This window comes from Crocodylus porosus, unplaced genomic scaffold (assembly GCF_001723895.1).
Source record: "Crocodylus porosus isolate Cpor-Errol unplaced genomic scaffold, CroPor_comp1, whole genome shotgun sequence".
NCBI classification, from domain to species: Eukaryota; Metazoa; Chordata; order Crocodylia; family Crocodylidae; genus Crocodylus; species Crocodylus porosus.
This window is the reverse complement of record NW_017728929.1, coordinates 4,201,109-4,223,225: the sequence shown is the minus strand read 5'-3', so window position 1 is coordinate 4,223,225 and position 22,117 is coordinate 4,201,109. Positions and strand designations below refer to the sequence as shown.

Below are 22,117 nucleotides of genomic sequence, written 5' to 3'. Positions count from 1 at the left end.
TAGGGAACTTTGTTTCAAATCATCAATATTATTTTTTTTCAGTCTTACTTTTTATATATATTTCCTAAAGAATGGTTTAGTTTTAGTGCTTAATAACCACTAAAACATGCAGAATGGAGACAAATTGTAGTGTTGCCATTAAAGTAGGTATTCATTTTTGCTTATGAGGATGCAGTAGATCTGTATACATTTATTGAGGCTTGTACATAATTTTTATTCAGATTCTTAACCTTTGCATAGTTTTTATTTATGTTAAATACATGGGGAATTATTCATTTCCTTTTTTACTAGAAAATTATTAAGTATTTATTTATGTTTTTTTATGACGCTGCATTGGGATAGAAATTGGAATTCAATTTACAAAACACCAAAACAACATTATAAAATCTTAAATAAAAGTACATAAAGTTTGCAGAATGTATGAATTTGTCCAAAGATTCCTTGCTTTTCAAAGGAACTTATTTATTAGGCAAAGCTGAAATAACGTATAGGTATGGGATTGAAATTACTATTTGAGTTCATTTTGTGCATCAAAATTTGAGGACTAGTATAACTCATCCTCTCTCACCTTGTTTTCATCTTCTAACTTATGAATAAACCAAACTTTGCTTCTCTCGCTTCTACTTGGCATCTCAGCTTTGTTTGAACTAGTTGTTGAACTGGCCTACCTGAATAAATTGAAATGAAAATATGTATTGAATATTATTTTGTACTTAATGTGAATTATTTTAACAGTATAATAAGTTTAGGGCTTTATATATAATGTCATAATGTCAAATTCCATTTAAATATTTGAACTGAAATGTGTCCACTTGGTCCTAAAGAAACAGCTTTTTGCTCACTGCCAATTTACATGTAGATCTGGACAGCGTAGCAGAGCGTCCTTTTAAGCACAAATTTTATGGCCTCTCAATAGTATTTCTTAAGAGTACAAAGCATATGAAGGGCTGTGGTCAACCTCCCTTTTAAAAGTCTGACACATACTAGTATGGAATGACACCCTATGGAATGTCAAATATATGTTTTATATAAGAGTTCACGCACAAAGACGATATTACTTGAGAAACTGCAAAAGGAAACATAATAGAAACCAAGAATACTCGCATCAGGTAGAAAGGGAAACAAGTGAGACTTAGCTTTTAACAGTCAAATACAGGCAACTTCCACTTAACACTTGCGCTTAGCCCTATTTCGCTATACCGCTCATTTTAAATTGATACAGTGAAATTCACTTAGTGCTCAGCAACTTCTATTATAACACTCACGGGCATCGTACAGCCAGCACTGAAACTTACACTAATCCAGGCAGCCCTGACTCGGGTCATTTTTGGTGGCCTTAGAAAGTGAAAAGTGAAAGTTGATTTCACTTAATGCTCAGTGTTTCAGGAAGCAATTAAGAGTGTTAAGTGGGGGTTGCCTGTACAGAACAGCAACCTTCAGCTCCTGCAGCTGCCTCCCCCAGTGACCAAGGGAAAAGTTCCTAATGTACTCACGCTGGAAAATTCACTGTTAATTAAGGAACTACAGAGAAAGCAGCTCCAAAGAAAGGGGTTCAGTCCTACTTTTTGGGAGCTGGGGAGCTGAGGAAAAGATATCTCAGCTTTGCAAAGTGAGAACCACATTGGTATAAAATTATGTCCTGTCTTGACCCTGTGTTCCCCTGTTCAAAATCTAACAAGTTCTGATCATAAGCCAGTCAGTGGCTGTGTTGAGTGCCCCATACTGCATTGCACAGAGCAAAACTTTACAAAATGTCGTTTATGATTCCAGTTTTATTCAGCTGTCACATCAAAGTAATCAGAACTTGTGTAAGGGCTGAAGTCTAGGATCCCCTGAGCCTCAAGTCCCTCTGGAATGGCATATTTGTAACTACCCATGCAAACTTTGGGTTGAAATAGGCCCTTTGTTCAAGGAATGACTTGCCTTCTGGATGCGAGTCTCATAGTCTTCTTCTGCCTATCCAGTGATCTGTTTCAGGTGCATCTGTCTGAAGCTGGTGTGCCGAGATCATAATATTTCCATGCCCCACTATGGAATTTCAGCAGAGAGGCGAGAGCTTCCCTGAGGTAGATTCCTCCTCTGGTGATGTTTTTCAGTTTTCTGTTACCTCCCAGTGAAGCAGTCCTGCACTGCTGGCATCCCTTGGTATAATACTGTGAAACATGGTTTAAAAAGCTAAACAAAGTCAGCTAACTTATTTCTGCAAACCCACAGTTCCTGTGCACCGTCTTCCAGTTGCCTTGAAATCAACCCCTTTTTTTGAGCTGCACTGGCAAAACTCACTTTACTGGCAGCCAAACTGATCAGACAGCCATGGAGCACCAGTTTCTTTAAATAACTTATTTTAGCAGATCCTCTACCAGCACAGGCCAATGATGAGGTAAAACCCAAACATGAGATGTACTGCTGCTTTGACCAAGGCTTCCTGTTGCATAAAGGGGTATCAAATTCATATATCCCTGGCCTTGTGCACTGGGACCTGCCATATTGAACCCACAGACCTTCCCTCTGTGGGTCCAAGGGAGCATGCAGGGCCAATTTAGTGTGGGCAGTTCATGCAGCATGGGCCTTGGGCCAGCTCTGCACATTGCTGGTCCAGTATAGGCACTGCATGTAGCGCATGGGGCTGGAGCCAGGGTCAGCACATGCTGGGGCACACAGGTTCGTTTGAAATCCACAGGTCGGATTGTAGGGTTTCACAGGCTGGATTCAGCATGTGGGCCATAGCTTTGACACCCCTGACATAAAGCCTTCAGAAGTACTAATGACCACCTATGATCTTTCCCATCAAATCTCCCTTTTCTCTTTAAGAACAGGTGTCTTCACTTTCACTATTCAATTTTACCTAGACATTCAGAAGAGCTCAATAGCTATATAACACAGCAGTAAAGGCCCTGCTACATGTTCAAATTATAGCTGGATAGAAACCAGGCATAGAGTTGTTACACATTTTCAGGCACTAACTTTACAGATGATTGGTTCTTTTATAGCTGGGTAGTCATTTTTGTCATGTGATAATTACTTTGCATGTGTGGCTGGTCTAAATTTATTGTGCGATTAACCAGTGGCATAACACATTTAACTTGTAGCAGGGGCCTAAGGGACATTTAATTAATTAATGGCCACTAGAACCCATGTTGTTCTGTTGCCCGATACTTAAAGGCAGGATTTGGGGTATTTGCATGTACAGAAAGATGTTTCACTCTTCAGGATGGGGCCTACCTTCTGGACTTACTTCCATTGTGGGTCCTTACAGAGGTCCTTCACGGGCCCTAAGTTATTCACATAGACAAGCAGAGGACAAGAGTCAGATCTTCAAGGTGTTGCCTCCTTTAGGGAAAATTGTGAATGCTGAGTTTTACTGCACTTTCTACTATTCCGTCTGTGCTGTGGAAACGCTCCACTTCGTGGAAGTTTGGCAGAGCTGAACCATGGCTGCTTTGCAAGGTGCTGGATGTGTTTTCCTTGCAAAAATGCTAATAAAACAATTTATCCGTGGAGAGTAAATGATGCTAGCAGGCCAGCCATATTGGGAAAGTTGATGGCTGCCTCATCTCTACCTTTCTGAAACAGGCTGTTGAATTCTGTGTGGTTCTTTGCCAGCTGCTTCCCCATATAGCTATGTTATTAGTGTTTGGTTTCTATTCACATGTTGGGAATGAACTCTGCGGTAAGGCTTGGATTTATCTGGGCAAATCCAAACAGAGCTGGATGTGGTGGGCTTAGACTTCCACCCACACTGTTGATCTCATCCTAATATATTTTGTGTTCATTTTCTGTTTTAAAAATCATTTAAATTACAAAACACCTAAGGGTAAGAACCTCCCATTTTAATGGCAAAACACCAGCCTGCCAGCGATGCTCTGTAAATAAGATTTAATAAATAACATGCATGCAGATTTCACAGTTCCACCTAATGATAGGAAGTAAAATGAGACTTCTTTTTCAAAGGACCTTAAATTGTACTGCTTGTATTAAATGTACTAGACTTATAGAAAACAAGAGAGAGGCACAAATGTTGAATGGACTGGTAGTCATTTGGATTACCCTGCTCTCTGTGGGTAGAAGCGGTAGAACAACAAAGCTTAAAAATAAAAGGTTAGAAGATGCTTAGATGAAATGATGGGGATGTGAAGACAATGGCCAATGCAGTTGGTATACAGGGTTTCAAAAATTAGTTTGAACTGAAACTCATTAAGGATCTGCATTTCTTGGTTGCCTTTTGTTTCTTCTATGTTTTGAGACCCACTACTCCCTGTCCTGCCCCCTGTGGCTGCATGTAGTCTATCACTATCATCTATAAACCACTTTGCAAAAAACAAAAAAAACAACCCTCTTTACCTCTGTCTCTCTACTGCTACCACCTATCTTTTGAATGTACAGTGCAAAGTAGGGCAGCACACACTGCTCCTAACAAGGGCTATGTATGGCAAAACTATGCCAGTCTCCTCGTATACATCTTTCTTGTTTACAACTCTACCCTCCAGGGTTCCTTTCCTAACATAGGTGAAATCCTGACAAAGAGTACTTTTTACCAAGAAATTTGTTTTTTTAAAGCAGAGGTGCTTTTTGCTACTTTTCTGGCACCAGCCCTTTATGTGAAATAGTGTGCTGACAGGCTTTTAATGTACAAGTCACTGGACCTTTTGGCTAAGGACAGACATTCAAAAAGCCTGAGCCTGAATTGTTTCAATCTTTGCAGGTTAGTCTAACCTAGCTAGGCTAAACCGGTTTGTAACTGTACAGACGTCCCCTCTGGGCTGAAGAAATCCCAGCACATGCTTGCATTGGCTCAGGCTAGAAGCCCTGGGGATACTAGAGCAGCCCTCCTTTCCCTTCTATAGTCCTGAGCTGAGGGGGGCATAGCCAGGACCAGGCAGGAGGCTCTGATTAGGGAGGGGTTCCCCACCCCAGCAGGGAGTCGATAATTCAGTGTTTATCACCCCTAACTCATTGTTTATCAGCTCATTAAGAAAACAGCCTGTCTCCATTAGTTCAAGCTCTTACTAAACAGCTTTTCCAAGGAAGGAAGGGGGGGACATTACCAGCTGTAGGTTAGCTCCAAAAGCCCTAAGGTGACACAGTGCTGTCTGCCTTTGTCCTGTCTGCCACAGCACAGACTGTTGCCAGCATGTGGTGTGCTAGCTAATGCTGAGAGGTGTCTGTGTAAGGCAGAGGGGAGTGGGGAATCCCTGCTTGAGCAGCAAGTAGTCAGGGTGGAGCGGCAGGAGGAAGCCAGGCAGACCCTGCTGTGTCTGCAGTCTCCGCTGGAGCTGCAGCCAGGGGGTAGAGGGGAGGGGAGGGGCCAGCCCTGCTGGGCTAAAACAGAGAGCAGAGCCCCGCCCAGAACAGCATCTGGGATGCTGGGGGAGTCTTGTTTAACTTAAAACAGGAAGGGGGCTGAGATAGACATTGTGTAAACCGGTTTGACCCAAATCAGTTAAGTCTGATACTACATTCAACCAGGTTTATCTCAAACCCATGTCAGCCATTTTAAACTGGTTTATGTGCACTGAACTTCTGTGCTGTTACAGGTTTAAACCAGTTTCTGATCATTTAAACCAGTTTATGTGGAATGTCTGTCCCTAACCTTTGAAAACAACTGTGCTACACAGGAATCATGGTAAAATCTTATCCTTCTTGTCAGGAAGATCCATTCTGTTGTTTGTTGCGAATTCAGTTATTCCATGATTTCCTCTCATTTTATGTTCAGTGCAAACAGCCATGTGCAACAGTCACCACTGCAAGGCAAGAAGACATCTACTTGGAAACCCTGTGCTGAGTCTAATCCCATGACATCTTTCAATCCTCAGTTTTTTCCTACTGAAAGAGTAAAAAGTAATAGGATGCTGCCCACAAGCCATTCACATAAGCAGTTAACACAGAAGTTGGGACAAACTAACTGACTAATGTTTAACAGTTCTCTGCTCTGGTGCAATTGATTTCCTTGCAACACCATGTTCCTAATACCAGATGGTGCTACATAAATACCAGCTCTTACGAGCCCCTTCACACAGCCCAGAATGGAGTCTGGCAGCAAACTTTACGACTTCTCCTGGCTCCAAAGAAAGCTCTGCCAAATGTAGTGCCCCATAGTGACAAGAGCCAAGTTCCTCCTTTCCAAGTTGAGGGTAGTTGGGAGGAAGGAGGGTAAAGCCAGCTCTGCGGTGTAGGTTCTGCAGCTGGGTCCCCCTTTCTGCTCTTCCCCTCACAACTGTGGACCAAACTCAGGTTAATGTGCATAAGGCATGGTGGAGCTAGCCCTGTCACTGATCATCTTTCTCTGCTCTCTTCTCACTTGTGGAGAGTTGCATGAATGCAGAAGTCAGAGAAACTACAGACTGTCTAAGAAATCTGGCTGCCTATCTTTGGTCAGCCTCCGTGTGCTCTTTGCCAAACCAGCTGAGCTCAGATGATGAGGCAGTCTGGTGGGCTGATAGGCTGTGAGCCAACCTGGCTCCATATATTTATCAGCTGGCCTCGTCATCCATCCAAAGATACCTCCTCCCTTTGCCCATGTTTCCAAAGACTCTATTGCCTGAATACCAACCTCAGGCATTGGTCCCTTGACAGTATGATGATGAAAGTACAAGGTGGGGGGGGGGGAGGGTGTAGGAAAGATACCAGAGATATTTGTGCTTATTTTACTTGTGTTAAATGCCTTTAGAATGTACATAAAAGCCGCTGAAGCCTGAGGAGCACTAGCTGGGCTGCAGATTGTCATTTTCCTTTCATGCCAAACTTCAAAAGGAAAAAGGGGTTAGCTGTGTTTTTTTTCTATTCCAAATCAGCATTTCAAAAGAAAAGGTTTTGTAACTCAGCTGTAGCTCTTCAAGGTCCTAAGGCCAGTGGGCCTAATCCTCCTCCTCGCGTGTGAAGGTGTGGGCCTAGTGTTTGCAATGGCTGAAAGCGTAATGTGACTGACAACGGTTAGCTTGCAAGCTAACTCCATACATCTTTCAGTGCCAGCAGGCTGTCGTAGTGGGTGATGGGGATGTGATAGGGGATGCCACAGCCAATGTTGGAAAGAGAGTTTCATAGGCACGTGTCTTCCTGAAAATTCCTTTTCTCCCCGTGCTTGGTGGTGAGCAAGAGGAACAAGTACAGAGCCTAGTCCACTGAAGCCATTGTCCTGGTTTTTACATGGAGGCTCTGTAATTCTTTCCCATGAACAAATGAGTTGTTTGCTCCAATTTTAGGAGTGTAGGAGTTATGCTTTTCTGTGGTCAAGAACAACATCATCTCAGATTCGAAGGGAAGGCTGTCTGTAACCCTAACTTAAGTCTCTAATGTGCCCTGCCTATTTCCCTGTAAGTGGCTGATTTTGATAAAGGAAGTTTGAACATCCACAATCTCTTTTGAAGTTTTTTCTTGTTTCTTTGAGTTCAGATATGTGGTCTAATCATGGGTTAGTATTGGAAACTCTCATAGCTAATGATAGCAGCTTCCCAAAAGAAATGGACACTGTTTTTGTATTCTGGGGACAGAATCTGTGACACTGATCTTAATGGGGACAGATTTTTTTAAGGGCCCCGTGTAATACATAGACACCAAATCAAGAGATGACTCTTTAAAAAAAAAAAAAAAAAAAAAAAAAAAAATTTCATGACCCCTTTTATCCTCATTTTTTCAAGGTGGTACCGGCATGTTCTGCTGCTATAGCCCATCTTTTAAAGATTTATAATTGCATGACGGTTACACTTCAGATAATACTGAATGTAGTCTAGCTATGCTTTAACCATGGTAGTGCAAGAAGTGGGACCTCAAGAGATCCTCCCTTCCACTCTTATATTTCTATGATTCTTTGCTTCAAAGCATATTAATACATTAAATGACAAGGAGCTCTTTTGTCTTAGTTCTTCCAAATTGAGTCTTTTCTGAATTGTGAGATATTTGGAAAAATTTGGATCCTTCCTTCCCTCTGCAAATTGGTTTCAAAACACATTAATTTCCAGTAATTGACATAGAGGCTGCCCAGGAGGGGGAAACAAGGAATACAAATGCCACTTTGGATGCAGAGAATTATGACGTGCTCTCAGTTTTCTGTCATATTATCTCCATGTGCACCTCTCTTCCACAAACGATCTTCTGGTTGTTTTGCAACTGCTGGTTATAAACTGTCAGACAGAGAGCCTCAGTGCATTAGTCACTGTGTGGATATATCAGGAGCACTGCAAAATATTAAATTATTTTTCCTTGCTAGACATGACATGGTATTTGTTAAAGGATTTGCGTCCCAGCCCAGCGAGGAAAAAGTCAAGTGTGGTCAGACATTTTTTTTTTCACAGTGGACACGGCATAAAAAGGCAAGTACCCACAGCTGGTCACAGAGTTCAACTCTTGGTATAAACCACAATTGCAGGATAATACCTGCTGACAGCCTTCTTGAAATGTCAGTGCTTATGGTGGAACAGTGCACTTCATAAGGGAACCACCTGGTTCCCTGCATTAGCTCATCGTCACTAAAATCAACTACTGTATACCCAGCTGGAAGGTTGTTTTAATTAAAATGATTTATTGCACAATACTACTTTGTCTACAGTTTTGTTCTCTCAGAAAATCAATGTTGTTGTCATTTTTTTCCTTGGGTTTGTCCACAGAGGAGCAACTCCCACTAAAGTCAATAGTAAAATTCCTAATGATGTAACTGAAAACAGGTTGTCATGTGCTTTTTAACTTAATAATAACTTTAAAAGTATTCTCTAATTCATCATAGTTTTATCATGTGCATTTCTGGATCTGATTAATGCCTGAAGAATATCTCATACCAGTATTTGTATTTCTAAACAAAGATTACACATAATTAACCATATAAATTTACTGTTGACAAGGATAAGCTCAGATTCTTTGGGGATAAGCGACACAACATATTGTGTGTCTATTTTTGACATCTTGGCATAATTTCTAGGTCATAGTGCTATGAAAAAAACTCCAGTTGCCACTGATGGTAAAGAAAAACCATGAACAGAGGGAGACTAAAGCCTATGGAGGTGTTTTGCCTGGCTGGAAATTCTTTCCGTGTAGGATGATAAAATTTGGTAGACTTAATTTTGTCAGTTAACTATTCAACAACATAAGCATGTAATAACAATCTTAATCTGTTGAACTGTGTTTTTATGGATGTAATCCTGTAAAATTTGCTCAATCACATGTGCTTATCTCCAAGAAAAAGTATTTTAAAATACCACAATTCCAAGCCTACCATTTTAACTGGTAACCATCCTGCATTTTTAAGAAGAAATGATATAAAGGAACTGGAATCTTACCTGTCAAGAACTAGACTTTACCAGATACTTCTTAACCATCAATAACCAAACTAAAGATCACACTAAGTTTAGCTTTGGTCACTAGGTCCTTAACAAAGCATTATGCAAATTGTCTAACACTAAAAACTTTGTCCTAATAAGTGTGTAAGGCCCGCCCCTTGTACTCTGGGCAGGCTGACCCCTGCAAGCTTCCCCAAATGCAGAAAGCTCAACTGCACAGTTTTGTGGTAACAAGGGACTGTTCTCACTGTCCCTGTGGCTTGCACCTTGGCCATTTGGCTAGGAGCAAGCAAGACCAGGGTCATCTATACCCCAAGGCCTCCAGGGGTAAGATGACTGCTGTAGCTTTGGGGAGTATCTGAAGCCCCAGACCAATGGGTCTAGGAAGGAGGATACTTGCTCTGAGGTAGAGCTACTCAGACTTGAACGACTGAGCTCTGCTCAGTCAAAATTTGGAACTTGATCAGTAGAATTTGGAACTGATTTGGCCCTTAAATGAAATGTAAGAAAAACAAAAAATTGAAAATAGAAACAAGTAGTTAGTCATGCTTGCCTCAAATCAGACAGAAGACAGGTAGGCTGGCACCAACACACTTAAATCTATAAGACAGCCACTCTTCCCTGCCTTCAAATTAAAAATGGATAGTGTAGAGCAAACAAATGAAATGCCATTGGTCATCCTGTTTCACTTGCAATTGGTGACGGTACTTTCCTTGGGTATAAACAGATGTCGCCAAATGACACAGGATGCGTCTGCCACAGCTGAGCCACTTCACTGAGTGAAACGCACATTGTTGATTGTCCTTCATCGGGTGGGGCGCAATCCCACAATGGGGACAATGGGGGACATGTTGCCTTAGTGACGTACTTCAGAGATTGCCCAGGGGCACCACTCGAACTGGGGAAAGCCAGGTAGGCACTTCCAGGGCTTGAGGGGCCCAATCCCGTGTGGGAGTTCCTGGGACACTGAGCATCAGGCCCCTCAAGCCCCAGCAATGCCTGCTCAGGGCGTCTGGAGAATTTGGGCAGCTGTGGGCTGACACACTTTCTGACCATAAAGCTAACAGACATCTGCCATAGTGAAGTGGCATGAATTGATGCCACCTATTTCACAGCCACAAATTTGGAGCTTTTGTGGCACAACAAGGGGCATAGACAGCTGTTTGCTTCATGCCACCATAAAAATTTGTGCAATCATAAAAAAACATACATTGAAGGTGACATCTGTTTCCACCCCTTGACTTAATGGGGGCAGGATGCGCCTCTTTCAGATAGAGGGTGAAAGAACAGCACCGCTGTGCAGAGCTACAATGCATATTTTTGGCACTGCATATATAATATGTACACTTTAAGCAAATTGTTTTACATATGGCCTGATCTTATGTTTGTATGAACACTGTATTTATTGGTAAATGATGATTTTTACATTCACAGTAAATATGATTCTCCTCTATAAAACATGAACAGTTCAAACAGCTTAAAATGCCCCCCCCCTTCCCAGTGTGACCTCTGGATAGTGCATCTTTGGTTTTCCTCAATTAAAATTCAAAGACAGCAAATCTCTGCCAGGATTTTCCTCCACACCTGCTTGCCCAGAACATGTAAGAACGTATTTTAATGGGAGAGGTGTCAGAGCGTGCATTGTTACCCCTGCAGCAACTCCTGCCTCTGTTCAGATGTTGGGGAAAGAGGGGAGGGGGGGCAGTTGCGGAGGTGAGGACAGAACGTGAGAGTGGGAGGAGGAAAAGTTAGAAACCTTTGTATAAAGGTTGTGTTGTTTTTTTTCTTAGAAAAGGCTTAGAATCCTGATGACTTGGTCTTTCATGAAGTGATTGTATAATGAAATTCCCATCTTAATAAAAATGGCATTGACCGGAGTGCAGCCAGGTATTTTCAGCAGGCTTTTACTCCAGCACAGGCTGGGCCAGATTGATAGTGCTCAGAGAAATCAATTATTGTCATGTACTGTCTTCATGCTGTGCCAGACGATTTAAAGATGAACAAATGATGTTAGCTTTGACTTTATATACAAGACTTTGCATGCCTCTGATTTTGAGCCATCTGTGATTAATAGCTGCCTCTGATTAGCAGTGTATTAATTATTGCAAATATTAGCTGGAAGCCCCGCATTCTTAGGTTTTCAGCTGGCACCAGGTGTTTGGTAAGTCAGATGATGAACAGGAAGTCAAGTGACATTTTAAAATCCTTTTTTAGTAGTTGGCAGGTAGGAGCGAGGAAGTAGGAGACTGCTTAATTAGGTGTCTTTCCCCTTGTCTATATGGAGAAAATATTTTTTTACTGGAGGGGAATTAAGACAGAGCAGCTCTCACAATAGAGACATTATTTTAAAAGAATTATCCTTATGAAAATTCACAAGCAGATTTCTCCCTAGTTTAGCAGACTCAAGGAGTACTGTACAATTCTTACTTGTTACCTGAATGTGTGTGAAGTTAGTTCTTGAGAGAGTTGTCATAGTCACAGCTTTGAAGCCTGAAGTCCTCTACTGACAAAACAGATAGAGCACTAAGGTGAGTTAGGAGTGCAGTCCCTAGGTCTGTTCGGTCTTTGGTGTCCTTGCTGAGATTGCCCGTTGGGGTTAGGGTTTCTGATGTGGAGGTTACCTACTTGTAACAGGGCTTAAAGCACCAATCCATTTTACCAAGCAAACTAACATCCATTAGTTATTGACAACTTTCCATCAGTACCAGCTAGAGCTGAACTTGAACCAGCAGTTCTTACTGATGAAAAGCACTATGGGTCTCATTCAAATCTTATCAGTCAGTGGATGTCTTTTCCTTGACTTTAATAGACCTTGGATCAGACCCTCTATGTCTATATCATTAATAGAATCAATGAACATACCTGTACTACTGAATTCTGAAGAACGCCTTTCTCTCCTTATTCTCCGGATGCTTATAGGGGAAAAATTTTAAAAAGGGGAACTCACGTTTTAAAAGTTCTAAAGGACTATAGCAAACACTAATTGAATCAGTAACTTTAAACTGACATTATGCTAATATACTGACTCCTCTGTCTCTCTACTCTCCTAATTTTCCTGTCCCACACAGCGCTTTTCTTCTCATCTCTCTGACACCTCGCTTGCTTTTGCAGCTCACACACTGGTTTGTTCTAAAGGTTTATTCCAAAAGGGTTGCTGCTGAAGGCATTAAATATTTAAGCCAATGCTCCCAAAGGTGAGGCTTGTGAATCTGGATTAAACAGTGTAAACATGTACAGTGATACTCACACATGCTGTAAAGGCGAGGGGAGCTCAGTACTTTTGCATAGCAGGCCTTTGAGCTTTGTAGCAAGGGAAATTAAAGTTTCAGATTCTTCAGCAGAGTAAAGACTGAAGCCAGAAAGAAGCCAGTGGTCCTTTGAATATGTCAAAATAAGGGACTATACATTTAAATACCCCGTAAAAAGCTTATTAGTTTAAGTAGCAAATCGCAATAGCAGCAGCCGTATGAAATAGCCACCGACTTCTAAAAAATCTACCTTTACAGCAAAGAGGCTTCTTGCAAAAATCCTGTAATTCAGCTCTAAATCTAGCTGCTCATCTGTACTGAGCTTCCAGCCTAGATCAAACACCTTAGCTTAGCTAAGCCTTTAGACTGAAGTATTTCCAGGTTGAGAAGGCTTCTGGATGGATTGAACTCTGAGGCTGAAATCTGGCTGTGAAGGAATATCCTCACTCACAGAGCTGCAGGGATGCCCATTTTAGATACCTCTACTCATTCTGCCTGTCAGTTCGGGAGGAAATGAAGATAAACGTGCTGAATAAATTATCAGGGTAAAGAGCGAGAGGCTCCTGAAATCTACCAGCAGAGACTAATTCTTGTTGCTCAGAGACAAATTTGAGCACTTGGAATCTGACAAATTTAATGGCAAGGTCATTTTAAAAGCAACAGTTGTGGCATGAACGAGTGTCCTAATGTGTTTATACTAGGAACAGGCACAGTAGAGAGGAAAACCACAGGACAGGTTTGTTTTACCTACGTGTATACTGCAGTCTGAACACTGCCTCCAAGCTACCTTGTACAGCGTGATATTAAAGTGTCCCTCTGGTGGAAAAAGTCACTTTGCAAGAATGACAAATTGGCCATGCACGAACTTTCTCTTGGTGGCATCCAAGTCATGTTTGTTCAGTTATGCATTAAAGGCAGGGCTTTTCTCCTACTCTCAGGAATTCAGCTTGAAACCTCAGAGAGCCTTCTGTCTGCCTAGTGCATCATTTGGAATGGCCAACCAAAGGCAGATGTTAACCGTAAGCAAGCACTGATGCTATTAGCAGATGTTTGCCTAATGTGGGATGGTTTCAGTCTAGCCTGGCTTAGAATGTGAGTAGAAGTTATGGCCATGCAGCAGCTGTTTTGTGCCCTGTAGGATAGGTGTCACATCACAGGAAATCAGTGCAGGCAGCTGCACTCTTGTTGGTCAGTCACTCCAAAAGAGATATGGAGCTAGTAGGCATAGAGTAGAAATTATCTTCTCTCACACAGAGATGGTTTCACCAAGTCTCCACAGAGAACGTCACAGAACCACTTCCCCTGCATAATCCTACCCTACTCTTAGGAGCCCTAGCAGTCAGTCCCACCCGGTTTCCATTGACCAGCACAAGTGTGTCGGACTGGCTGTGTCCATGCACCACTTGGTTAGCTAAAAGAAGCAGTAGGGCCCTTCTTAATCCCACCTGTGGCAGTTGATTGCAGGCTGATCAATATTTATGTCCCGTTGCCATCCTGATCTTGGACTTGTCTTCTGGTCTTTGATATTGGACTGGTTCCTGGTTCCAGACCTTGGCAGTGGTGCCTAATCTTTTGGCCCACCCCTCAGGCTGGATGAATGGTGTGGGGTTGGTCCACAGGCCAGATCCAGGCCATGGACCTTATCTGCCATGCAGGTCTTGCTCAGTACGTGGTCCCAGCTCTTCATGTTAGATCAGGCCCCACACCAGATCATTCCTGTAGCCCTGTGCATAGGACCATGTAATCTGACCCACAGGGACTAAAAATTTGTTGGGGGAACAGTGGCAGTGTTAATTCCCACTGTTCCTCTGCTGCCAAATTTCTAGACCTGGGGGTAGCTGCATGGGCCAATGCTGACCCACGGGATGGGGGCTGAGCCCCCAGGATAGACTGCCTACTTCTCTGTCTTAGAGTGTGCCAGGGGATACAATGATCTATCAGTTTCCATTGGCTTCATGAGCATTACAGTCACTTTAAAAAAAATCCTTTAATTTAAAGGATCCCTGCTCCTGCTGCTGCAGTGGTCAGGGTCTCTGTGGTAGGGCAGCATGGTGGGAAGGCAGGGGCTTGCGCTGCCTGTGCAGTTAGGATCCCGGGGAGTCCCTGCAGCAGGCCCAGGGTCTGTGACCCATGCAGCATGCAGCCCCCAGTGACTCAGAAGTCAGACAGCCCCACCCTAGGCAAGTACCTGTTTTCAGAACCTCCCTTATCCTAGCTGATTGACTCACTGGCTTCTGAGACATAATATTATTATTATTATTATATTGTGTACTGGTTTTTAGGTAGTCAGTTAGAACAGTTTGTTGTATTGAATGCCTGCTAAATAGCAAAACAAAGTCTTCCTCATGACAATTGCTTACGCTAGTTGCATTCTTCTGCTGGTCTTTCACAGTGCACCTCTGGTTCATAAAGACTCTGTAGAGGAAAGTGAGTAGCAACTCTCTTCCTGATTGCCTTTCCAGTATTTCAGATTGAATAGTCTGTTTCTGACAGGTGTTAGCCTATTTATAGTATGCATTTATATTACATGAGCTCTTGATTTTTGTCCCCTGATTTACCATTCAGTGAAGCTCCTGGAGACCTTGGGATCCAAAGAAAATCTAGCATTTTAAGTAACATTCTCAATGTAATGTGTTGTTCTTTTAGGTTACTTGCGTGGCTGGTGGGGTTTTGGTTTTTGCTGCTGAATTGTTTTGCTTACCTGATTTCAGCAGGGTAAAAGCTCCCCCTACTTGCAGAAAGAGAGCATTACAATTTTAAAACAATTTAATCCCAGGCGTTAAACTTGCATTTAGTGTTTTGTAGTAAGGATTTGATTGTGTGCTCATTTTATACATTTTGTTCTGTTTGTGTGCATTTTCCTCATAATAGAAGAAGATGCTCTTTTGAAAATGAGAGTAAAGCCTGGAAACTTTTGGAATTTTCTTTGAGGCCGAGATCTTACTCTCTGTGGCAGGATGGTGCACACTTTTATCTGGCAGAGGTTAGATTAGGTCTTGCTTTCTGTTTGTTTTGTGCGTGCAGGGAAAGAATTGCTGCATTGTCCTGTTAGTTCTCCACTAGGTTTGGCATCTCCATTCGGTGGCAAGTGAAATGGAAACTCTAGTTTCTGACTTACTTTTAAAATGCGAAGTAGACCTTAATGTCTATGAAGTACCTGAGCAGTAGGAGGACTTCTGATCAGAACCGCTGAATTCATTCTTGCAAAATAAGTGCTGGAGACCACCTCTTCAAGGCTTATTGAAAGTAAAAGGCTATGCTGAAAAGAGTTTAAAGAAGAGGAACCTCAGGGATTTCATCTCTTAACCTCTGACAGTCTGCTCAGCATGCTCTCAGTCTTCTGAAGTTACCTCAGTATTGATTATTCTTATACCACAGCAAGTTTAAAAGGATACTGTTCAAAGTATTTTTCATAATTTATGGGTGGAGGGGGAAATATCTGACTTGCAACTGCATCTTGAGACTTGGATTTCTTTCCACACAGAGCATTTCCCCATCTGTCACTCTCACAAGCTATTTTGCCACTCCAGGGTATCTCAGGAATGCTAAACTGCTTGGCAGTCTTAAAAAAAAAATATAGAGGGACACAGAACCATATGGAAAAATACCTCTGAAGAATGGCAAGGAAATTACAAATACGCATCGCACCTGGAAATGACTAGGATAGTTACAATACTGGAGCAGTCTGCTTGGTCAGTTCCTCAGCTGGGGATGGAGGGGGGGACAACTCCCAGGAGCATCTTATTCTGGTGCTGCTCCGAACTTCACCTTCACGGTTTCCCTCCCGGACCAAATTTCTCCTCAACTTGGATGCTTTGCAGCTCTCCCTGCCAAAGGGTATCCATGGGGCTCATAAAACCCCTGTTGAGGAGCTATTTCTTTAAACCTTTGAATGCCCCATCTTTGTGGGCATTTTCAACACACTTTCAATAGTGTTAAGTCTTCACTATTTGTTCATCTTTGTAAGGCCATCACCTACACCCATTCCTTCCCAGTGATACCAACTAAATACGTCTAGTTCATCCCTGCCCAAGAGGCAGCAGGCTCTTCAGAAGGAGCATGCCTAAGATAAGTTTCTGGCAGGAACACTTGTGAGAATCTGCATTGCTGGATGTTTAAAACAAAAGCCCAACCTCAGAAAAAATATATATGGAAGAGAGAAAATTGGGTTAGTAAAACTGGCTGTCAGCAAGGCGCTGAATTGTGAGCTAAGCAGATGAACTAGTAACACTGTTAGATTCCTATCTGTTCCGTAAGTCCTGCAATTTCAAAAAACATTATTCACTGTGAATTTTGCTAAATAAATCAGAATTCAGTAATAGTGTTGTTTAACATGCTCTTTAATGTGTTTGTTCTACTCCATTCCCAAGTATTTTTTATCTCTGCATAATTTGCTGCTGCTGCTACCACTCTCTCTTGCTTTTATTTTCTGTGATGTGGTGACATGTAATAACACCAGTCATGTTCAGGACCACGTTGTGGTGGGCATGGCACCATCGGACAGTGGGAGGTAGAGTCTGTCTTGAAGATCTTGCTGTCCAAACAGACAAGCCTGACAGAGAAAATAAAAAGAGGCAAGGGGAGATGCAGTGACTTCTCTAAAGTAACAGAGCCAGGAACAAAACCTGCATCTCTTGACTCCCAGCCAGAGTCCTTTCTACCAGATCACAGCATGATTTAGTAGGTTATAACTTATAAGTTTGAGGATGAATTTGTCTTAGAGTAATTTAATCTATCAGACCAGGCTGTTAAATGTCACACTGTACATTGGCCTGTCTTGTTGGAGTTTTTTACTTTTTTACGTGTACTAATTGTACTTCCACCTCTTTCAGGTTTCCCTTGGCCATGAGTGCACTCGGGCCATCATGAAGCTCGTGTACTGCCCACATTGTCGGGGCATGTCTAGCGTGAAGCCATGCAACAACTACTGCCGTAATGTCATGAAGGGCTGCCTGGCCAATCAGGCTGACTTGGACACCGAATGGAGGAACCTGATTGGTAAGAAGGTCCAGTTCCCTACTACTAAAACCACTGAGCATATGGTACCTTCCTTCTTCCCTGCTCCAGGCTCATGGCCACCCTTCTGTTGTGGAGGCAGGGCCTGGAGAGTGAAAAAACAGTTGACAAGTTCTTGTTACACTAAACCTTCTCTGTCCTTGATTGTAGAAGGAATTGAAAGTTGTTTCATTCTGTTTAAATGGAAAAGATAATGGAGTTCCTGTCAGGCTGCCAGCCAAGAGACAGCCTAAAGAGGCAGAAATTAGGGGGTTTGCTAACCAGTGCAGCACCAGTTGGGTTTCTTACTCACACATGGTGGAATGACTCCTGAAGCCTTTTACAGAGGCATTGTCAAGATTAAAGTACCGAAATTTGACCCTTCCGCTTTCCCAACTGTCCTGTCACTTGAGGCTTAGGGCCAAATCATACCACCCTTATTCTGGCTGGATGGTATCACAAGTATCAAGGCTGAACTCTCCCAAGTTGGAGAAGCCTTTGTGATCTTCCAGTGAAAATTGCTGTGGAAGTACAAAGTAACAAAATTGTTTCTACAAGGAGAACCGTGGGGTCAGAATGAGGTATTCTTAACCTGACAATGTTCCTTTTATTTGGGTTTTTTTAAGTGGAGTAGAGTAGGGTGCTTGGGTCAGTCAAACTTGTATTCTAAGGAAGCGTGATTTGCTTTATATTTAAATCTCGATGTCAAGGGAAGTGTAGCAGAAAACCAACTTCAGGAACCTAGCAAAACACCTGTACAACATGAAAACTAAGAGAATAAGTAAGGGAAGAAGCTGCATTTTTATCCATTACTTTGTGGAGCTGACAAGTCTGTTTGTGACAAAGGAAGTATGCATATTGTCTCAGCCACCAGTGGATAGTTCGGAATTGAGAGTATGGTTGGGGGTAGAAAGGTAAGAAAGTTTATTGACTTAACAAAAACACGACTATACACAAATAACAAAACAACAGACAGACAATAATAATTTGCGTCAGCGACTTACCGGCAATCCCCTCTGATTCCTGATGTACAACAAGTTCCTCTTTCCACAAAGCTCAGTTAAGTCAGGCATCCCCAATCAGTGCTGTCCAAAAGGTACTGGGAAGGACCCTGGAATTCAGTCCTTGGGCTCCTCAAGGTCCACGGGCCCACTGATCCAGGCCAGCAGCTAATCTTAAATCAATACTTCTTTCACAGAGCTACATCTTCCTTCTAAATGATTTCTGGATGTGCCAGCCAAGTTATAATTTCTGAGCTATGCTGATAAGTTACAGCCATTCAGATTCTTTTTCTTCAACTGTCCTTAGACTGACCAATAGCAGTACAAGCCTTGCATTCTGTTGATAAGGTTAATTTTAACTATACCACGGGGCCTTACTACTTCAAGGCTTTGTTAAATTTACTAGGACTTACTTTATACAGGGCTTTACTACATCTTTGACTTTAATTAGGCTCTTAGCAACAACATATAGCTTAATAACTGAACAAATGACAGAAAAACACTTGGTCTAATCTTCAAAGAGCCTTCAGCAAGCACCTTATCACACAGACATAATTTTCAGCTGTCACAGCATATGTGGTGGCTCATAGATTTTAATGCCAGGAATGACCATTATGGTCATCAAGTCTCATTTCTTGCATAACTGAATTGCAGAATTTCATCCAATCATTAGGCTTCTCACCAACCCACAGTGTCTCTTAATAATATACTTTGGATATCTTTATATACGTTAGTGTAAGAGTGATGTTGTAGCTATGTTGGTCCAGAAATGAGGTGAGTGGCAAGGATTTCTTGGGGTTCTTGTGGTTGGGATAAATTTAGACAAGCTTTCAGATAATTTATATTTCTAGAGGGCCTGTGATGAAACGTATATTAGGAGAGTTTGGAGAAGTGAGAGTATACCGGAGAAACTGAAAGCTGTGTTTCACATGGCAGTGGAAATAATAGAGACTTGCAGGGGTCAAAGAACCCCCTGCTGTTCTTAATTGACCTTCACAAATAGGCCCAAAGACAGCAGCTGCAGGTAAACTAGCTGATTACATGTAAGTGGTCAGAGTAGTGAATGAGCATGGAGCAAATGCATCTAAAAGATTTTTATTTTCTGCACAACTAGTTTGTCACCAGGGAAATGAAATGTAATGGTGATAGATGGAGAGTAATAGACAATGTGACCATAATAATAAATATCCGCAAATTGGAATTCAGGCTTTTTTAACAGTCCATTAGCTAAACAGTTATTTCAAAATAAATTTTTATTTTATTTTATTTTATTTCAAAAACACTTTAATATTGGTACAGACTGGCCATAATGCTCTAAAATAGTTGTGAATGGAAAGATAATGTGTGCTTGTTGTGTCACCTCCACCATGGGTTACTGTGCTGTTCCCATCACGCACACCACCAGAAAGCCAGAAGGCATCTTTGTGCAGAATGGCCTAGGCTGCTTTACTAATGGTATTCTCCCCCTGTGCTCTGCAATTGATCCTAGGTGTAATCTTCTTGACTTGAAAAAGTCCTGGTTGATTTGGGTTCTTGTTACCTAAGGACCCTATTACTTCCACTTCTGGTTACCTCTCTCCTGGTATTTGGAAGCAGCTGAATCTACAGACTATTAGATATAATAGTTAAGAAAGCAGCAGCAAAAGGACTGAAGTAACATGGACTATGGAAGTCGTAGCAGAAGGGCCTTATTTATTGAACTTCAGGACCTAACATAAGGCCTAGGAGACTGTTCTTAAAATAAATTGTCCCTGTATATGTGCAGCCACAGAGCTCCTCTTCCTGACAGGCTGCTTTCTCCCAGGAAAATAATTTTCATGGTAATTCTGCTTCTCTGAAAAGTAAGATTCTCACTGCCTGCTCTTATGACTAAAAAACATCACACTAAAAACTCCCTTCACACCGAAGACTTTTTTAACCTGAGGTACTCATAAGTCAGTCTGACAGTCATAGCTCTGCCCAACAGCACTCCTTCAGAAGCCCTATTTTAGCTAGTTCCCTTCAAGAAGAGCAGGTCAGAGCTCTCCTGACCACTCACACAGAGGGAAATAAAACTGTTTTTTTCCTTCAAATATACAGAACTAAGCCAGTCATTTTAGTAGGTAACTATATTTTGACAGTGCAACCGAAGGACTTAGTGAGAAGTACCGTAGGTACATCCAGCTTGAAGGATACTTCGTAGTCTAGTAGGGTGGTAGCCCTGGTATGGTTGTGATGTTCAAGGAATATGCAAGGAACATTTTGTGCCCAGAAGTTTGGATAACATCTCTCCCAACTATGTAACTGGTCTAATGAAAGACACTGTGTAGTCTGATAGCTTGGTTTGCTTTGACAGAACAGAGCAATGTCTTCAGTGACTCCTTCCTCCATTAACAGGTTGAGTTCTGTGGTGACTTGAGGCCTGATGATGTCCTGTGACTGGCCTGAGCTCAGGCATATGGGTCAGAGGTTCAGAAAAGGCTTATGGCCTTCCTTTGACTATTTCACTGTTAGACCATGCTGCTGTTTTTGTGGTTTTGAATAGGCTCCTTTTGCAGCTGGGTCACTTGAGCTCAATAGTTCCTCAAATGCCACAATATGACTGTATGAAGCCATCAGTTACGTTACCTACAGAGGCACCACATTTCTGGTTTTCTGTTTGGCAGAAAAGTCTTAGAATGCTTGTAATGTGTCTGTATAGTTCAGCCTTGTCATGGCACTTTTCTGGTATATAACTATAGAGTCTCCGTTTTAGTTGCTCATGGGCTCTTAGCATCTTAATTCTTATGCAAACTAATTGCAATTACTGCTAGCTTTGGCTTTGGTGCCCTGAGGCCAACATGGAGTCCCTCGCAGGCAACTTTGAGACCTTACAAAGCTGTAAGAGCCTTAGTTAATGGTTTTTTGGGCAATGTGCTTTAACCTTTCTGCTTTCAATGAGATTCATCTCTTCTGTTTGTAGTTAAATTATAAAAAATCTGTTTAAAATAGTGTGATGAGTCTTGCCTACATCCTCAAGAAGCAAGGAGTACGCAGTTCAATCTGACAGTCTCTGCATAGGTCATACTGTCATGCTTGGGCACCCAACTTCTCTTTGGGATCCTCTAGCTACCATCTCTCTCTGCTCTCTGAACATATGTGTTTTGCCTACATGCTATGATTTTGCTCCTGCAGTGAATGCCGCTGTCCGGAGTTTCATTTTTCCTGCAGATCTAGGGTGCTTCCCACACACTCTCTGAGCTTCTGGATGTGGAACAAAGTAGGGCAAGTTAGAGAAGTAAAGGCCTTTGTTATCCATCATGGTTCCATCTTGGGGGCCCACTGGTGTAGCATACTTTGTGCTTTTGTGATTAAGATCTTTCCTTTGAATGTTGAAATTACAGGATTATTTTATAATTATATGTTGAAAATAGAAGATATTTCAACACAAATTAACTGGACTTTCATAGTTTCATAGTTTGTAGGGTTGGAAGGGACCTGAGCAGATCATCTAGTCCGACCCCCTGCAATGGCAAGAGTACTGGGGTCAAATGACCCCAGCTAGATGTTCATCTAACCTCCTCTTAAACACCCCCAGGGTAGGAGCCTGCACCACTTCTCTTGGAAGCTGGTTCCAGACCCTAGCTGC

The 22,117-nt window shown here is 42.1% G+C and overlaps 1 protein-coding gene across 1 annotated transcript in view; it reads left to right on the top strand.

Moving 5' to 3' along the window:
• Positions 1-22,117, top strand: part of GPC1 (glypican 1) — a 348,272-nt gene that overhangs the window by 300,072 nt on the left and 26,083 nt on the right. The window contains exon 4 of the mRNA XM_019542945.1: positions 17,347-17,512. Within this exon, the coding sequence (XP_019398490.1) occupies positions 17,347-17,512 (166 nt within the window). The remainder of the gene's footprint in view (positions 1-17,346; positions 17,513-22,117) is intronic.